We start from the raw sequence: 15,426 nt of genomic DNA, 5'->3' as shown, positions 1-15,426 counted from the left end.
TAGGATGGGGGTTGGGCTAGAACTCCCCAAAGAACGGGGGAAGGGGAGCCCGGTTCACTTGAGTCTAAGGGTGTACAACGCAGTAGTGTAGAAGTTCTAGAATGAAAACCCCATCAAAAATGCGTTTCTGTCACCCTAACAGGTTAGTCCTATAACAACAAAACAGAAAAGAAAGAGAAAAAAAAAGAGGAATGCGCGGGTCACGAGTGCCCGTTTCCCAACGGGATGGTATGACTGAAACCGTGTATTGGTGGAATTGCCCATTGAAATGGCTTAAATACCACAGTCATACATTAACCGTACCGGACCTTACCGGAAAGAGCATGGTCCGTACGAAGCATCGAGGATTCCGTCGCGACAACCTTCTCCCCTGATTGTTCTCAATTTGTCCTTTATCGCGGTTCTTTGATTCGAAAATTTTGGGTTGATAACTGTGCATCACTACAACTTTTTGGACTGCTGCGTGCTGATTCGCCCTCTCCCGCATCTTCCCCGCCCCGGTGTAAAGGTCCGATCCACCTTTTCTCTAGCGACGCGCCTGCTACGTGGCCGTGGGCGCATTTCGTTCGCAAACCCCCAGACCGTCAACCTTTCTGACCTTGTCGCAACTATCCATCATGTCGCGATCTCTTCCAAAGAGGACAAACCCGTTCATCCTTAGCGATGCAGCACCGGCCTGTAAGTTTTATCCCAAGGCGCGTTGTCGCGCGACCGCGTATCCAACCCACCGCCATATCCTCCGTCCATCGACCTCGTCATCGCTAATTTATCGATTTTGCCCTGTGCTATAGACGAAGAGCTTCTTGCGCGCCGTCGTCTTGGCAAGACCAACCTCTCTGTCAAGCCTGGCCAGATCGGCACCTCCAATGCAACCAAGCCCGAGAACCTGGGCTTGTTCGAATATGCTCACCTTCGGGCTCCCCTGCCCAAGGACCTAAAGGGCTCCGAGATCTTCCCTTCGCACAGCTCTCAACAGCACCCAGATACCTACTTCTTGATGGTAAGGACTGTCCCCACTTCAAGACAACCACGACAACCACTGACTCCCGTGGGCGAATAGCGAAGGAGCAAGGATGGATTTGTCAGTGCTACTGGCATGTTCAAGATTGCCTTCCCCTGGGCTAAGGCCGAAGAGGAGCGCACTGAGAGAGAGTACCTGAAGGCTCGAGAGTTTACCAGCCTGGAGGAAGTTGCGGGCAATGTTTGGATTTCCCCGCTGTTCGGTATGTCTAGACCCCCCTGCCCATCACAAATCATGAAAAATATACTGACCATGATTTCTAGCTCTCGAACTTTCCAAGGAATACCAGATGTACGACTGGGTTCGTGCCTTGCTCGACCCTACCGATATTGTACAGAGCCCCTCTAGTGCAAAGAAGCAGATCACCCCGCCACCGAAGTTTGAAATGCCTTCGAAGTTTGAATTGCCCTCGGACGACCTTTCTGTGGCCCAGCGCCGAAGCCGCCGCTCAGTCTCTCCCGTCAAGAAGTCCACTTCTCCTCGCAAGGCTCGGCAACCCCGCTCTACGAAAGACGTTCCGAGCACTCCATCTACATCTGCTGCCAACGACAGCCTGCAGCAGTCCCTGGAAGTCACAGCCTCTTCGGAAATGGAATTGCTGAACGGTATCGTGGAGAGCGTGGAAGAAGCTGAAGTCAAGAACGCTGGTTCTCCGGAGAAGAAGAAGGGTCGGAAATCCAAGAAGGCTGCCGAGGCCGATGAGGAGAAGGAGAAGGATGTTAAGGAGGCCCAGAAGGAAGAAAAGAAGGACGAAAAGAAGGCAGAGAAGAAAAAGAAGAAGGATGCCAAGGAGTCTGAGGCTGAGGCCGAGATCGAGGTCCGCACGGCCCCCGCCGAAGAAGAGGCCGAGGCCACTCAGGCCACTCTCTCTCTCGACATGCCCATTATCCTCCCTGAGGTACCGTCTGCAAAGGAGACCGAGGAGATGATTGCGAAGGCCAAGGAGATGGTGGAAGATGCTATTAAGATCCAAAGCTCCGAGGATGCGACTGCAGGCTCACCATCCGTCAAGCTCACCAAGAAGCGCAAGCCTGAGGATGATGACGATGAGGAAACTGCAGCTGAAGCCAGCCAGAGAGCGAAGAAGGCTAAGGTTCTGGAGGATAAGCTTAAGCGCGAGCGAGTTCGGAACCGTGCTCTCTTTGGTGTCTCAGCTGCTTTTGCCCTTGCGTGCGTATTAACTACTCTTTGATACAGAAAGATTGCTAACATTTCATCTAGTGCTTCCATTCCTTATTTCTTCTAGATTGATGATTCAAATCAGGTCATAATTGGATGACCTGGCCAACCTTCCAACCCCCCCCTCCCCATATTCCCCAGCTCCGGAGCCCTGTGCCGAAACACTTGGCCTGGAGATATTATTTTGGATTCCCCACGCCGCTTTGCCATTGAATTGCTGTCTCTCGCCTTCCACCATGGAGAGCAGGATGCTTCAATATTGCAGAACCTGCCTACTGAACTCACATTCCTCATTCCCACTTGTCGTTATGATAAATATATTCCTTTTTGTCCTTGAATGTGCCCCTGTACTTGCCTTGGCGTGAATCTTCCTTTTCTAATATCTTGCTCCTACCCTTGCACAAGACCTTGAGCCCATTCCAAAAGACCAAGAGAAACCACTCGTGAATTCAATTGCCCACGGTCCTGCTAATCCCGTGATTTACCTCCTATAACTCGATACCAAACGCCCTCCCTGTCCCTCTGTCCCTGTTGCCGTTTTTATCTGTGGCTGCATGTGATGCAGCGTAGCTAAAAATGGTTGGCCTAATAATAGCCTTGAAACCCAATAAAGACTCATAATACTGGAATTAAAAATTCATTCAAGTACACATCTCCAAGTCAAATGATCAATAGATTCATTATTCACTAGAAGCATTAATTCAGAAAATTGTAGAGGGAATTAAACAATGTTGGAAGAAGCTCGAGTGTGGAGATGCAAACAAATCAAAGTTGGACGCGACAAGCTCCTGCAACTTGAAAAGCAACTTTCCCCGGACTTTGTCCTTCCACCCTCTAATTGCCCCCGTCGATTAGATTTGACTTTTGCCTTTCTGTCAATTTGGCGATCAAATGTCTCTTCCCGGCCTAGAGCTTACCCAGCCCTCTGAAGAGAGGCAATATGCTGTTGCCCCGCCATCGCAAATCGCCTTGAACCCGGGCTCGGAGTGGAGATTTGAGGTTGCGTTCGGTCACATTATTAAAGTCAAGGTATGTCTTTCAAACTCTGTGATCGCAATGATGAAACGATACTTTGCACCTGTGGCATGAGCAAAAGTACTTACTATCAAATCGCACCGCAGCTCCTCAACGGAACGGCCGAACTCTTCGGCACGGAACTGGCCGAATCGCAAACGTACACAATCACTGGTACCAAAGCCGCAATCTATACATGGCATGGCTGTGAATTGGAAATAACCGCCGGCGAAACTGCGACGACTACCACGGTGGATGGATCCACGTCCGCGGCAGGCCACGGTGCAGGCGGTTGTCAAAGCGAGTACACGTCTGATGATACCCCAATGGTGGAATATGCCAACCTACACTTTGCGCTGGAGTCAATACGTGAGGAATCACAAGGTTCCGGTAAGGACGGACCTCGTGTTTTGCTGTTGGGTCCCGACAACGCGGGCAAGACTAGCTTGTCCAAGATCCTCACTGCGTATGCGACAAAGGTTGGAGGACAGCCACTGGTTGTGAACCTGGATCCGACTGAAGGCATGCTTAGTGTTCCGGGTACTTTGACTGCCACGGCTTTCCGGACAATGCTGGATGTTGAGAATGGCTGGGGCAGCAGTCCGATGTCTGGGCCTAGTCCTGTGCCCGTGAAACTGCCACTTGTCTACAGCTATCCATTGCCCAGTCCCCTCGATGCTGAAGGCTCCGTCTACCGTCCCATTGTGTCGCGACTGGCGCTTCAAGTAACAGAGCGCATGGCCAAAGACGAAGACGTCCGTCGCACAGGAATCATTGTCGACACCCCGGGTGTACTCAGCTCTGGCAAGCCTGGCAGCCTCGAGTTAATCAATCATATCATCACCGAGTTCGCCATTACTACAATCGTGGTTCTGGGCTCGGAACGCCTTTACAGTAATATGGTCAAGCAATACGATAACAAGCCTAGTGCAAGTGCTGCCGCAGCCGTTTTTGATGAGCGAGTCACTGTTGTGAAGCTATCAAAGTCCGGAGGTTGCGTTGATCGCGATGCAGCATTTCTCAAGAAAACACGCGAGTCCCAGATCCGATCTTACTTTTTTGGAAATTCAGCTCCCTCAAATGCATTAACGACGGCCATTACTTTATCTCCATCTACGCTGCAAGTCGACTTTGCATCCTTAACCGTGTACAACTATACCGTCGCCTCAACTGAAGACGAAGATGAGGACGACTACGATCCTTCACAGCTCAGCACTGGCGATTCATTTCTTCCTGGTGGAGGCGTTGATGATTATTCACAGCCCAAACAAGAATCAGACCGCGCTGCGCCTCTTCCAGGCATCGTCGGCCTTTCATCCGACCAAAATATATCCTCCATGCATTCATCTTCCACCAGCAATGTCCCATTGAAACGACTTCTGCCTCCTGCACCTATGGCTCTCGAAAATACTCTCATCGCTATCACTCATGCCTCAACTACAGCTTCGCCTGCTGCTGTCCGTGACGCCAGTGTAAAGGGATTCCTTTATGTCGCCAACGTGGACGCCGAGAAGGGAAAGATTATGCTGCTGTCGCCTATTCGAGGAACAATACCTTCCCAGGCTATGATCTGGGCCAAGCGTTGGCCCGATGAGGTCGTTGGGCTGGTGGGCTGATATGGTGCAAATTTTCTTCACTCTTGCATTGGCTGGTTCGCTTTGGTTTTATAAGCATCGGAGTTGTTGGGGATTTATATACCTTAGACTCGAAATACTTCACATTGATGTCATCCGATCTACTTGAAACGACAATGAAACATATTTGAGATTTTTTTTTTTTTTCAAGATACAGCCGATTAAAGAAGTTTTTAAGTGACTATGTTCTTCCTTGGGACTGCCTATCAAGTACTCCGGTCTGCGATTTGGCCATCAAATACCTCCAGGGCTGTAGACGCATTTCGGGCTCGAATATTTACGAATGAATTTGCACATAGATAGTGTCATTGAGTGGCAATTGACCTGATCCTAGGGATTTATACCTGAGATACCTACGTTTGAAGCCCCTGGACTATGTACTAAAATTTCGGGAATGGTCATAACGTGGACATATACTACGAACGATAGATGATGTGGCAGCGTTAATTGAATAGTTTGAATGAAAAGACATTCCCAAAAGAAATCATGAATAAACAACGCTATGCTACCTATGCCATCCCAATGTTTCCCCAATGCTATGATATGGTAAACTATGCTACATGCCCAAATGCCAATCCCAAAAGTTGTACACCCAAAAAAAGTAGAACCATACAACCACCAAGAAAGTACAAAGTAATACAGCAGTGCTATACATGACCCAATTCCTCCAAGAAGCACCAAAACCGGGCATACGAGTCATTCCCACCTCCTCCACTCGTCAATAGCCTTCCTAAGCTCCACCTCACAATCATACCCCCTATTCTCAGCATCCAACAATTCCTCCCGGCGATCCCTGAACCGCCTCTCAGCTTCAAATCGCCTCAAAGCAACGGCCTTCAATCCCGAAAACTCGTTCTTCGCAACAGCCTCCCTGAACTTTGTCCTCATCCGCGGCGAATAAAGCTGGCAACTCGCTTCGCGGCACCGGTTCGGCGTATCCCCGGGTAAGAAGTGCATACTCGTCGAGAAACTTTTCGCGATGGGGTTGTGCGTTTTAGCGAGTGGCCAGACGACTTCGTCGTAGCAGTCTTCGCAAACGCAGAACTCTGGGAGTGAGGGGATGTAGTGCCATGTGCCCTTGGTTGGTCTGTCACGACGACAGTCGCGGAGAACGACCTTGCGACGAGCGTAGGATATGAATTCCCGCGAGTCTGGTTGGCGGGAGGGCTCGGTGCGGACGGCGGCTATGTCCAGGAGATCGACATACTGAACGAAACGTGGACTGGTGGTAACGAAGTCGCACATTCGCTCTTGGACATCTGGGCAGTGTTGGAAGGTGTCTCGTTGGGAGGGCATGAGGATGCGAATGTTCCGCGCACAGCTGCCGCAGACGTGGAAACGGGGAAGAAACTTGTTCGTTTCTGGGTCGACGACACGGTACCAGGTCTGGTCGGCTACAACGCGGCCGGGGCAGGGCTTGCATCCTGGTGGTGGGCGGGTCATCTGGTAGAGCATCTCCAGGCTATCGTGTTGCTTTTTGATCATCTGTGTCCAAGCTAGTCGGGTCCAGGCGTTGGCGAAGGCGCAGCGGATCTTCTGCGTTGCTGGCTTTGGTAGGCTTGGGATGAAAAATTCATGGAAGCGGGAATGAGCGATTTGGCTCATACATGAGGGACAAATGTCCAAGTGTGTGAGGCCTTTCAGGGTGTACCAGTCATTGTGACCTGCTACCGGGAGTGAACGAGGGCATGGGGTCACACATAGTCCGGTTGACCGCTGTGGGGAGCTCGCTTTCTGGGTTGGGGCTGTTGGAGGTGCGCTGTGCCGAGGCAGTTGTTCCTGAAATTTGACCGAGTTGGCCCGGTGAGGTCTGCTAGAACTGGCTTGGGCCTCATCCGATGACATGGATCTAGAAACCATAGCCGAGGGGGCCCTTGATGAAGACCGCAATGCTGGCGGCGCAGGCGTGACCAACGAAGTCGCTCTTCCCCGTGTTGTTGGCTGAGGCTGCTTGAACTCTTGAGGAGTAACTAGTACCTTGATTGGGTCCTTGGTAGGTGGCACAGTATGCTGGCCTGGGGCACGAGAAATCTCGCGAGGCGGTGGGTGTACTTTTGGGGCGGGGGCCACAGGAAGAATCTTTGGGCTGATGGATTTGGCCCTAGGTCGCCTGGGAGTCTCTGAGTCTGAATCGGATCCTAGTTCGCGAAGTTCATGTCTCAATCGTAGTTTCTCCTCAATTCTCTCTGAAAGTGAGAGGGCGTCAGGAGATCGTCTGGCTTGCAGTTGTGACGACGACGTAGGGACTGGCGGTGAAGTGACATGAGAAGATAGCCTCCCGCGAGTAGTGCTCGAGTCTGATTGATACCCAGATTGTGGCTCCGAGCGTTGACGGGTTGAAGCCGTTGGAGCTGTTTGGTTTCCAGTCCGCACGCTGTTTGGCCGTCCCAGCGATGCCGGCGTAGGTGGCGGTGCTTGGGACACAGGTAGATTGGCTCGATCAAAACCACGATCCTGGGGACCTTGCTGAATAGGCATTTTACGGGTACCATCCGGAGGGAAATAACCAACTTCCCCTCTGCCGAATTCACGGTCCCGAGACGGAGACTGTGGACGGCGCTGACGGGGAGGCTGTTGGACTGAAGCAGGAAGCTGTTGGGCCGAAGCAGGAAGCTGCTTCGGGGCCTGTGGCACGCGGCTTCGAGACCTGCTAGAGACTGACGATGGAGGGAATTTGAGAGGATCATTTGATTGAGCCCTACTGCGAATGACGGGTTCTGGGGCCTGGGGAGAAGGGGTACGAGGACCAGAACTGTTGTCATCAGAAGAGACGTTTCCTAATCCTGGAGGGGTCAAGACGCTGGGTGGAGTGGTCGATGTTGGAAGCGGAGACTCTGGAGCGAGGATGACCGGGTATTGATCAACAGTTCCCCTTCTGCAGGTACCCTCGACTCCGGGTTTTTCACTGAGCTTGGAAAGGCCGTGCAACTCTCGAGCAAGCGAGGCGGGCTCCTCCTCGACGCATGGCACTGGAGGCCAACGGAAGCGCACGCTACGAGAAGAAGACATTTTGTGTTTGTTGTTGGTCGGTGTTATCATACACAGTTAAACGTAAATAGTATGATTTGGTGGGTTTTAGCCTGCTGCGATGTGTTGTTGTGGTGAAGTTCGAGAAAATTTCAAAATCATAGTAAGTCTTAAGTAGCAAAAGGTCGGGCAGTAAAACGAGGAAAAAATTGTTGTACGATAGGCTCAGCTTGGGGGAAGATTTTTTCTTTTTGTACTCGAAAACAAAGATGCAAAGATGTCCTGTGTGCGCAGCCCGGGTCAAAGCAGGGTATATAAGTGTTGGTCAATCGGGCATCATCCTGGACTAGAAGAACTCTGATAGGGCCGCAATGGTGATTGGGCAAAAGTGGACGAATGACCAGGAATAGTATCAGGCCGCAGGCAGTGCCCACAAGGATTTTCCATTGAAACAATGCACAAAACCAGGGGCTGACTCGAGCATCGCGCCACTCCAAAGCGGAAATGGGCGTGGCTATAACCGTCTTGGTCGATCATTGGGCACAAAGTCAGACAAGCACGGATGCTCCCGTGTTTCAAGCGTGTTTACTGTAGCCTGGATCCACCAGGAACATGAAGGATAGAACATCATTGGAAATGCCTGAAATGTCCATTCGAAAATAGGTTCCCCTGGCGTGTAGATATGTTTGAAAATGGCGAGTTGCATGAGCGATCCGGGGCCAAGGGTGGGCCTGAGGTGCTAACTGCCGCGGATGCAGATCCCAGCAGCTTAGTCTGCAGATTTTTGAAGCAAGAAATCCTGCACCAACAGAGTGGGCCCAGCTAATTCAGATCAGGCGCAGGGTTTGCCCAGAATGGCAACCCAATGCCAGACCGGAAAATGTCTCAGCTCCCGTCAGAACCATCACTCCTATCCTTGAATGGCATGCATCTTGCGTTTTAGGGGCTGAGATGCGCTGGCGTTTACCCTGATCAGCGTTCATCCTGGAGAGGAAGAAAAAGTCACGATCGCTCTGCGCATGACACCTCCTGTTTGGACATAACATCGGCGGCTAAAGTGGCTGGACGTCGAACCCCCGTTGTGATCCTAGTGCAAACCCAGGAGTTAGATCCCAGCCAGATGTTGTCAAAAGCACAATATTGATTTGTTTGACAACTGTCTTGACAGGCACCACGAGGCTTTGACAACCATTTCTCACGATGTACGGAGTGTATGTACATCGGTGTTGATCCGACGGTTCTAGAAAGCCGACGGAATGGCGTCAAGACCCCACATGTCGGATGCTCCGAGTACAATCGGCTTTCTATCCGGGTTGGAGTGGAGAGAAGCATTGCAATAAAACCGACGGAACTGACAAATGATATGAGTTCATACTTCACAGTAGCGTAGTAGTGGGAAGAAAGTAATGGGGTTGATGACCAAGACCGAATCAACAATTCCGCGGACGGAGAATGCGGGGATGCGATGACAAATGACGCTGTTGATGCAATCGCGGTCTCGCGGTTTTTTAATTGCACAGTCCCCCACATCTTCCTATTTCCCCATGTCACTCTGTACTCTCCGCAGAAGCACTGTTCGCCTTGCAGCCTTGCGCAGTCATATTATCCCTGTAATTCCTGTCAGTAGACCTTACGCCTTCACGCCAATCCGCACCATGTCCGTCCCCACCACCATGAAAGCCGTCGTGGTCGAACAGACCGGTGGCCCGGAAGTCCTGCAGTACAAGACCTCCTACCCGGTTCCCACGCCACAGGACGGCCAGCTGCTGGTCCGCAACAACATTTCCGGCGTGAACTTTATCGATACATACTTCCGCACGGGCCTGTATGCTTCCCCGAAGCCGGAGGTGCTAGGCCGCGAGGGCGCGGGTACCGTCGCGGCAATCGGGCCCAACACATCCGGTTTCCAGGTTGGAGATCGCGTTGCTTGGTTGGCGAATGGCGGCTATGCCGAATACACCGCTGTCCCTGCAGCCAAGACTGTCAAGATCCCCGAGGGTATCAGTGATGAGGATGTGATGGCTTCGTTCTTGAGTGGATTGACTGTCCTCTCATTTGTCAAGGAGACCTACGCTGTGCAGAAGGGTGACTGGGTCCTCCTGCATGCCGCCGCTGGTGGTGCCGGTTTTCTCATGACTCAGATCCTCAAGTCGATCGGCGCAAAGGTCATCGGAACGGCCGGTGGCCCCGAGAAGTGTGCCATTGTCAAGAGCCTTGGGGCTGACGTGGTGATTGATTACCGCAGCGAGGAGGGCAAGGATTGGGTCAAGTTGGTAAAGGAGGCGACAGGTGGCCGTGGCGTTGATGTCGTGTACGACTCTGTCGGCAAGGATACCTGGGAAGGCAGTTTGGAAGCTGTGAAGCGCAAGGGAACGATTGTGTGGTTCGGTAATGCCAGTGGACCTGTTCCCCCCATTCCCCTCCCGTAAGTCTGACCCCTAGAAAATCATGGACAAAGCTCACCAGGTGATACAGGAAACTCTCCCCGAAGTGTGTTAAGATCGCTCGCCCCACCCTCTTTGGCTACATTGAGACTCGAGAGGAGTTTGAGTACTACACCAATGAACTCTTTACTCGGCTGAAGTCTGGCGAGCTCAAGGTGAAGATTCACAAGGTATACCCATTGGAGCAGATTGCTCAGGTTCACACGGTTCGTATACATCCCCCCCTGTGCATGACTTATTGCTCACTCTCAGCCAACAGGACCTCGAAGGCCGCAAGACCATGGGCAAGCCTCTCGTCAAGCCTTGAATATGGGAATTTTGGACAAATATTTTACTTTTTTCACTTTTGATGATTGCATAAACGTTATGAACATTTCGAATTCAAAATATCACCTTCGCGGATCAGCGTCTGCACAAGACCATTGATACGAGTAGACCTCCAGTCCACACAAAGTGTGGATAAAAGGGAAAGGAAAAAACTAAAGAAATAAAATCAAAAGGAAAGAAAAGAAAAGACGCTTATCCATGCGTGGAAGACCGCTAGTAGGCCTCCTCCGTGTCATGTTCGCCATTCGACACATCCTCTTCAATGTCAAAATTCTTGGAACACTTGCCTTCATTCTTTTTCTGGCCAGTAGCTTCAAAGGCCATCTGAGCGGCATCATCTATGCCCTGGTTTATTTCGTTCTCAGGCTCCTTCGACTTCGGGCTGTCATTTCTTAGATCCCGCGGACGCTTCCAGCTCAGCATCATGTCATTCGCAATGATAGCGTTGAAGCTTGGGAAGGTCGAGTAGACCTGATCAAAATAGTACGCCCCACAGTTCATCTTCCAAACAGGGGCCATGACCCTCAAACCAGGATAGAAAAGATCGAGGAGATCCCTTTCAATAAAGAAAACAAAGTCATAGCTAGGCGCCTTACCGTGATGCCAGTCCCAGCGTTCCTTGGGGCTTAAATCGGTCTGGGGCTTTCCAGGATCACGGAAAGACTTAGCTTTGACTATTCCAACGGGGGTCAGATGAGCCGCAAACTGCTGGTAGAAGGCGCGGACATAGTCATCTGGCTCAGTGACGCGAAGTACCTCAAAGCCATCGATGTCCTCGACGCTCTCTACCAATAAATCCTCATCAGCCACTTGGTGTCTAAAGCTAGAAGCGACATCATGGGAGCCAGCACCAGCAATGCAGTGCTTTACGATGTCTTGGGCCTTTTCAGTGGTCATAAAGGAATCATCAACATCATCCCAGATACTAGGCTTTCCGGAATTCTTGTTGAAGTAGTGTCCTGCGAAGAGCATGGAGCACGCCTTGTTGAATTCCCCGGGGCCTTTGCGGATCAATTGCAGATTCTTCCATAGCTCCATATTGGCAATGGTGCATATCTTGCGGGCTTCGAGAATATCATTTTTGTATTCTGGACACACGTCATGGAAAAGCAGGAATGTAAGGAAGTTCCGGATGGTACTCGTAGCGAACTCGATATCTTCGATGCAGTCTGGATTGAAGTATCTGAGGAAGTAGGTGCCAAAGAAGCCCCGAGCCACTTTATCAAAGCTGACATGCAGGCTCTCCCGTTCCTTCTCGATCGAGGTCTGGGCACGAGCAAGCATGATCTCATCCGAGGTCATCATCTTCATATCCTGGGCATTAACACCGCCCCCGAAGTTCGGGCCGATGCTGACACCTCCATATTGCAGGTACTTATGGAAGATGTTGCTCCGAGCAGGTTCAATTCGGCGCTTTCTCTCAAATCGCATAAAGGCCTCCTCAAGTCGGTCTATAAAAGATCGATGGGGATCGTAAAGGCCACAATTCTGCTTGTACTCATCAGGAGTCAACGGTCCATCGGCACTCCATTCCTCAAATCCAGTTGGCTTGCCCACTCCCCGCTTTCCTCTGGGTCCTCTCTCTCTCTTCTTCTTCTTTTGCATCTGAGCCACAAGCTGGGGGCCAATGACCGCGGCAACTGCTTCGTCGAGTTTGAGTGTCGTTTTTTCGGACTCAGTAATGGGCTTTGGTGGCTCATCCACTGCATTATTAACCTGGGCACTTTTGACTGGGACCTGGGTCTCATTCCATTCCTTCTCTGGGTCCTTTTGTTGAGCTTGAGCAGAGCCATTTGGGAGATCACCAGCAATGCTGAGCTTTAATGTGTCTGAATTGTCCATGTTGTGAAGCTTGGTCGAGTGATTTTGAGAAAGAAGATGTGAGAATGAAGACAGGATGAGGGAAGAGGAACAAAAAAAAATTGTCAAGCAGGGTGCTTAGGAAAAGGAGAGAGAAATAAAGAAGGAGAATTGCCATTCAAGGCTCTCTGTGGGTAAACTCAAGTGAAGCGAGGAAAATGGAATGACTGTGTATTCAAGAGCAATCAAGAAAAGTCACGGTCTACTTTGGAAACTTCATTAGAAGACCGGCTGATGTTTTTGTTGTGAACCAACGGTATAAGTTCATTGATAGCACTGCATTTTGGCCTCCAAACCCAAATAGTTCACCTTTCTTCGACCCAACGAAGCCTATTCAATGCAACCGCAAACATAATAAGCAACCATAAGACACAAAGCTTCATTTAATTTCTCTGGGCCAGTTGCAGTCTCAATGAGTAAATCTTCCTACTCATAAAGCAGGAGATAATACTAGCTTACATCTATCCGCTAGATGGAAGTGGAATTCCTTGATCTTTTACTCTCAATACTTCATACGACCGTCTTCCACAAACTCACATACGAATCTGGCCCCTGCCTCGCCATCCACTTGCCTATCTAACAGAGAGCATCTCGGGGTTTCTTCAAATACCCACCTACTTCGCTGGCTCATAATCCCCATCTGGTCATTGTTTGAAACTCTGGTGGGCCTTCTGGATGGTGCGACAATTTTGCAGTGGGTGTTTCGGCGACTGCAGTATCCATGGACCGTACAAATGATACGTTGTAGGCGTATTAGCTTGGGTAGTAGTAGGTAGCCAGCAGCAAGTCGGTACAACTAAAGGTAGAAATTTTTGGCCCCGTATATTTGGAGTAAAACCGGACTTGGAAAGCGAACTAGCAATATTATTCATTTCATGAGCCAGGCACTGTAAACAAGACCAAGGTGACTGAGATTATTTATTAGAGCTGTGCTGGGTATACAGGAGGCATAGAAAGCGATGTTGGGTTAAAGTAGACACTGGAGTTGAGTGTGGAAATAAACTTCAGGGGTATAGGTTGATCAAGGCTGATTATCTCTGAATGTTCCTAAAACGGTGCAGATTGACCATCGCGAATCCATTGTGGCGTTTGTGGCTTTGCTCCGTGCTCAGCCGTGCCCCTCGTTGCCGGTGGGGAATGATTGCAGAGCAAGAGGGGTTCTTACGACCCCGATTGGTACCCATCCGCTGGGGTGAAAGAAGCACTCAAACTCCTCAGGGGCTGTAAATACCGAGGTGCCATTTTGTATGGGTGCATTTTGTCAAGAGTGTTGCCCCTCATTTTCAAGTTTTAGAATAACGGGCTGACACATTTTGGTATTTGAATTAAAACGAAATCCCGTCGGTGCCGGCGAGGGTATTGAAAATAGCCATGACTGTCCTTTCGCTGAGAAAAAAAAAAAGGGAGGAGAGATCGAGATCCAGCCCTTGCACTGTGACCGCTTGCTAATTCTTCCGGCTCACACCCTTTTCACCATTCCTTCCCCCTCGCTGTGCCTTAAAGCAGAGAATCTTTAGTAACCGCCCTGGTAACCGCCCTGCTGGCCGTAACCACCCTGGCCGCCGCCGTAGCCACCACCGTAACCGCCCTGGCCGCCGCCGTAGCCGCCGCCGTAGCCGCCACGGCCACCACCACCGGAACCACGGGCCTGGGCAAGGTTGACCTTGATAGAACGGCCGTCGAGCCTGCAACGCGAAAATTCAGTTAGTTTTTGGTTCTAGAAGATTTAAACGCAGGACACGTACTCCTGCTCGTTCAGGCCAGCGATAGCAGCCTCAGCCTCCTCGGAAGAGCTGTAGGTAACGAAACCGAAACCGCGGGAGCGGCCGGTCTCACGGTCGCGCATGACGATCTAGTTAACGTGTTAGCAGACACGTTCGGTTTCGCTTGACATTAAACGTGAACAATGAGGTCCAAAAGGGATACATACGGCATCGAGGATCTGACCGAATTGGGAGAAAGCATCCCGGAGGCTGTCGTCAGTGGTAGACCAAGAAAGGTTTCTAAATGAAAGGTTAACAAGTGACAAGTCGGCTTAAAGGGTTTAATAACATACCCAACGTAAACTTTAGCAGACATGGTGAAGGTTGTGATAATTTTCAAAGAAAAAAAATGGATGAGAGAGGTTGTCAAGAAGATGTTACCAATAAGGGAAGAAATCCAAGGTTGAGAAAATTACCCCGCTAAGAAAACTTAGGTACTTATATTTGTTTGAATGTGTGATGCAAACAGCTGACCAATCAGGGGTGAGGGGTCATGGGACCGTGGTTTCGCAGTTCTCGCTAGACTCTGCATTACTGATATTCGTCGATCACTGTGGACACTTGTCTCCTTTAGGATTTCAGGGCTATTCTTTACTTCGTCCCTTGATCTTGCTTTAAATCGAGATGATGCCGATCATTCCAGGAAAATCACCTGGATCATCTGTGTGGCCACGTGGTCTGCCTACGGTGGGGGCAAGTGGGGTCTACTTGATGCTATTGATCGCTTTTCTATTCAAATCTGTGCTCTTTAGCCTCATTTACCCCGGGAGACCATGGACCGAAATAAATATTTCTCAAACACCCCTAAATCATATTCGTCAATCCTGAGCTCTTGTTAATCACTCTTCAAAAATAGCTGCTTACCAGCAGGCGATGCACGACATCAGCATGAAATCCTCTCTTCACCAGCCCTTTGCACACCCCACTTGACAAATTGAGCCCCTAGCCCTTGGCGTTGGTGATCAGGATTGATCGCAAGAGCTTGGAGAGTCAGGTATCGTGCTTCCTTCATGAATTATGCTTCCCATTTCAGCGAGCCGTTTCGCATCTGGCGAATGATGACTTGAGTCGGTGTGTCTGGTGTGTCTGGTGTGTCTGGTGTGTCTGGTGCATCATGCTGCGATGGTACTGGCTTTTTTGTGACGGGCCTATCTGCTGCGTCTGGCTCTGCAGCCGGAGCACTCTTCTCCGCACTCTTCACAGACAATCGCGCCTCT

At 50.5% G+C, this 15,426-nt stretch overlaps 6 protein-coding genes across 6 annotated transcripts; 3 read left to right on the top strand and 3 right to left on the bottom strand.

The window, feature by feature from the left end:
- Positions 1 to 617: 617 nt before the first annotated feature.
- N7484_009565 (KilA-N domain-containing protein) lies at positions 618 to 2,267 on the top strand (the record flags this gene model as incomplete). Its single annotated transcript, XM_057119952.1, has 5 exons — positions 618 to 678; positions 792 to 1,000; positions 1,061 to 1,223; positions 1,285 to 2,191; positions 2,243 to 2,267. The coding sequence occupies 5 exons, from the start codon at positions 618 to 620 to the stop codon at positions 2,265 to 2,267; spliced, it is 1,365 nt and encodes a 454-aa protein (XP_056969507.1).
- Positions 2,268 to 3,091: 824 nt separating this feature from the next.
- Positions 3,092 to 4,830, top strand: N7484_009564 (cleavage polyadenylation factor subunit CLP1; the record flags this gene model as incomplete). Its single annotated transcript, XM_057119951.1, has 2 exons — positions 3,092 to 3,229; positions 3,322 to 4,830. The coding sequence occupies 2 exons, from the start codon at positions 3,092 to 3,094 to the stop codon at positions 4,828 to 4,830; spliced, it is 1,647 nt and encodes a 548-aa protein (XP_056969506.1).
- A 714-nt stretch (positions 4,831 to 5,544) lies between these two features.
- N7484_009563 (uncharacterized protein) lies at positions 5,545 to 7,857 on the bottom strand (the record flags this gene model as incomplete). Its single annotated transcript, XM_057119950.1, has 1 exon — positions 5,545 to 7,857. The coding sequence occupies one exon, from the start codon at positions 7,855 to 7,857 to the stop codon at positions 5,545 to 5,547; it is 2,313 nt and encodes a 770-aa protein (XP_056969505.1).
- Positions 7,858 to 9,359: 1,502 nt separating this feature from the next.
- Positions 9,360 to 10,566, top strand: N7484_009562 (quinone oxidoreductase family protein; the record flags this gene model as incomplete). Its single annotated transcript, XM_057119949.1, has 3 exons — positions 9,360 to 10,240; positions 10,291 to 10,465; positions 10,519 to 10,566. The coding sequence occupies 3 exons, from the start codon at positions 9,360 to 9,362 to the stop codon at positions 10,564 to 10,566; spliced, it is 1,104 nt and encodes a 367-aa protein (XP_056969504.1).
- Positions 10,567 to 10,799: 233 nt separating this feature from the next.
- On the bottom strand, positions 10,800 to 12,428 carry N7484_009561 (uncharacterized protein; the record flags this gene model as incomplete). The annotated part of the gene is made up of 1 exon (XM_057119948.1): positions 10,800 to 12,428. The coding sequence occupies one exon, from the start codon at positions 12,426 to 12,428 to the stop codon at positions 10,800 to 10,802; it is 1,629 nt and encodes a 542-aa protein (XP_056969503.1).
- A 1,531-nt stretch (positions 12,429 to 13,959) lies between these two features.
- Positions 13,960 to 14,525, bottom strand: N7484_009560 (RNA recognition motif domain-containing protein; the record flags this gene model as incomplete). Its single annotated transcript, XM_057119947.1, has 4 exons — positions 13,960 to 14,131; positions 14,192 to 14,298; positions 14,377 to 14,449; positions 14,503 to 14,525. The coding sequence occupies 4 exons, from the start codon at positions 14,523 to 14,525 to the stop codon at positions 13,960 to 13,962; spliced, it is 375 nt and encodes a 124-aa protein (XP_056969502.1).
- Between the last annotated feature and the right edge of the window lie 901 nt (positions 14,526 to 15,426).

This window comes from Penicillium longicatenatum (assembly GCF_028827895.1).
Source record: "Penicillium longicatenatum strain IBT 33135 chromosome Unknown contig_6_segment0_segment0, whole genome shotgun sequence".
Classification (NCBI taxonomy): domain Eukaryota; kingdom Fungi; phylum Ascomycota; class Eurotiomycetes; order Eurotiales; family Aspergillaceae; genus Penicillium; species Penicillium longicatenatum.
Note: the sequence above shows the minus strand (reverse complement) of the source record. Positions and strands in the feature narration are given on the sequence as shown.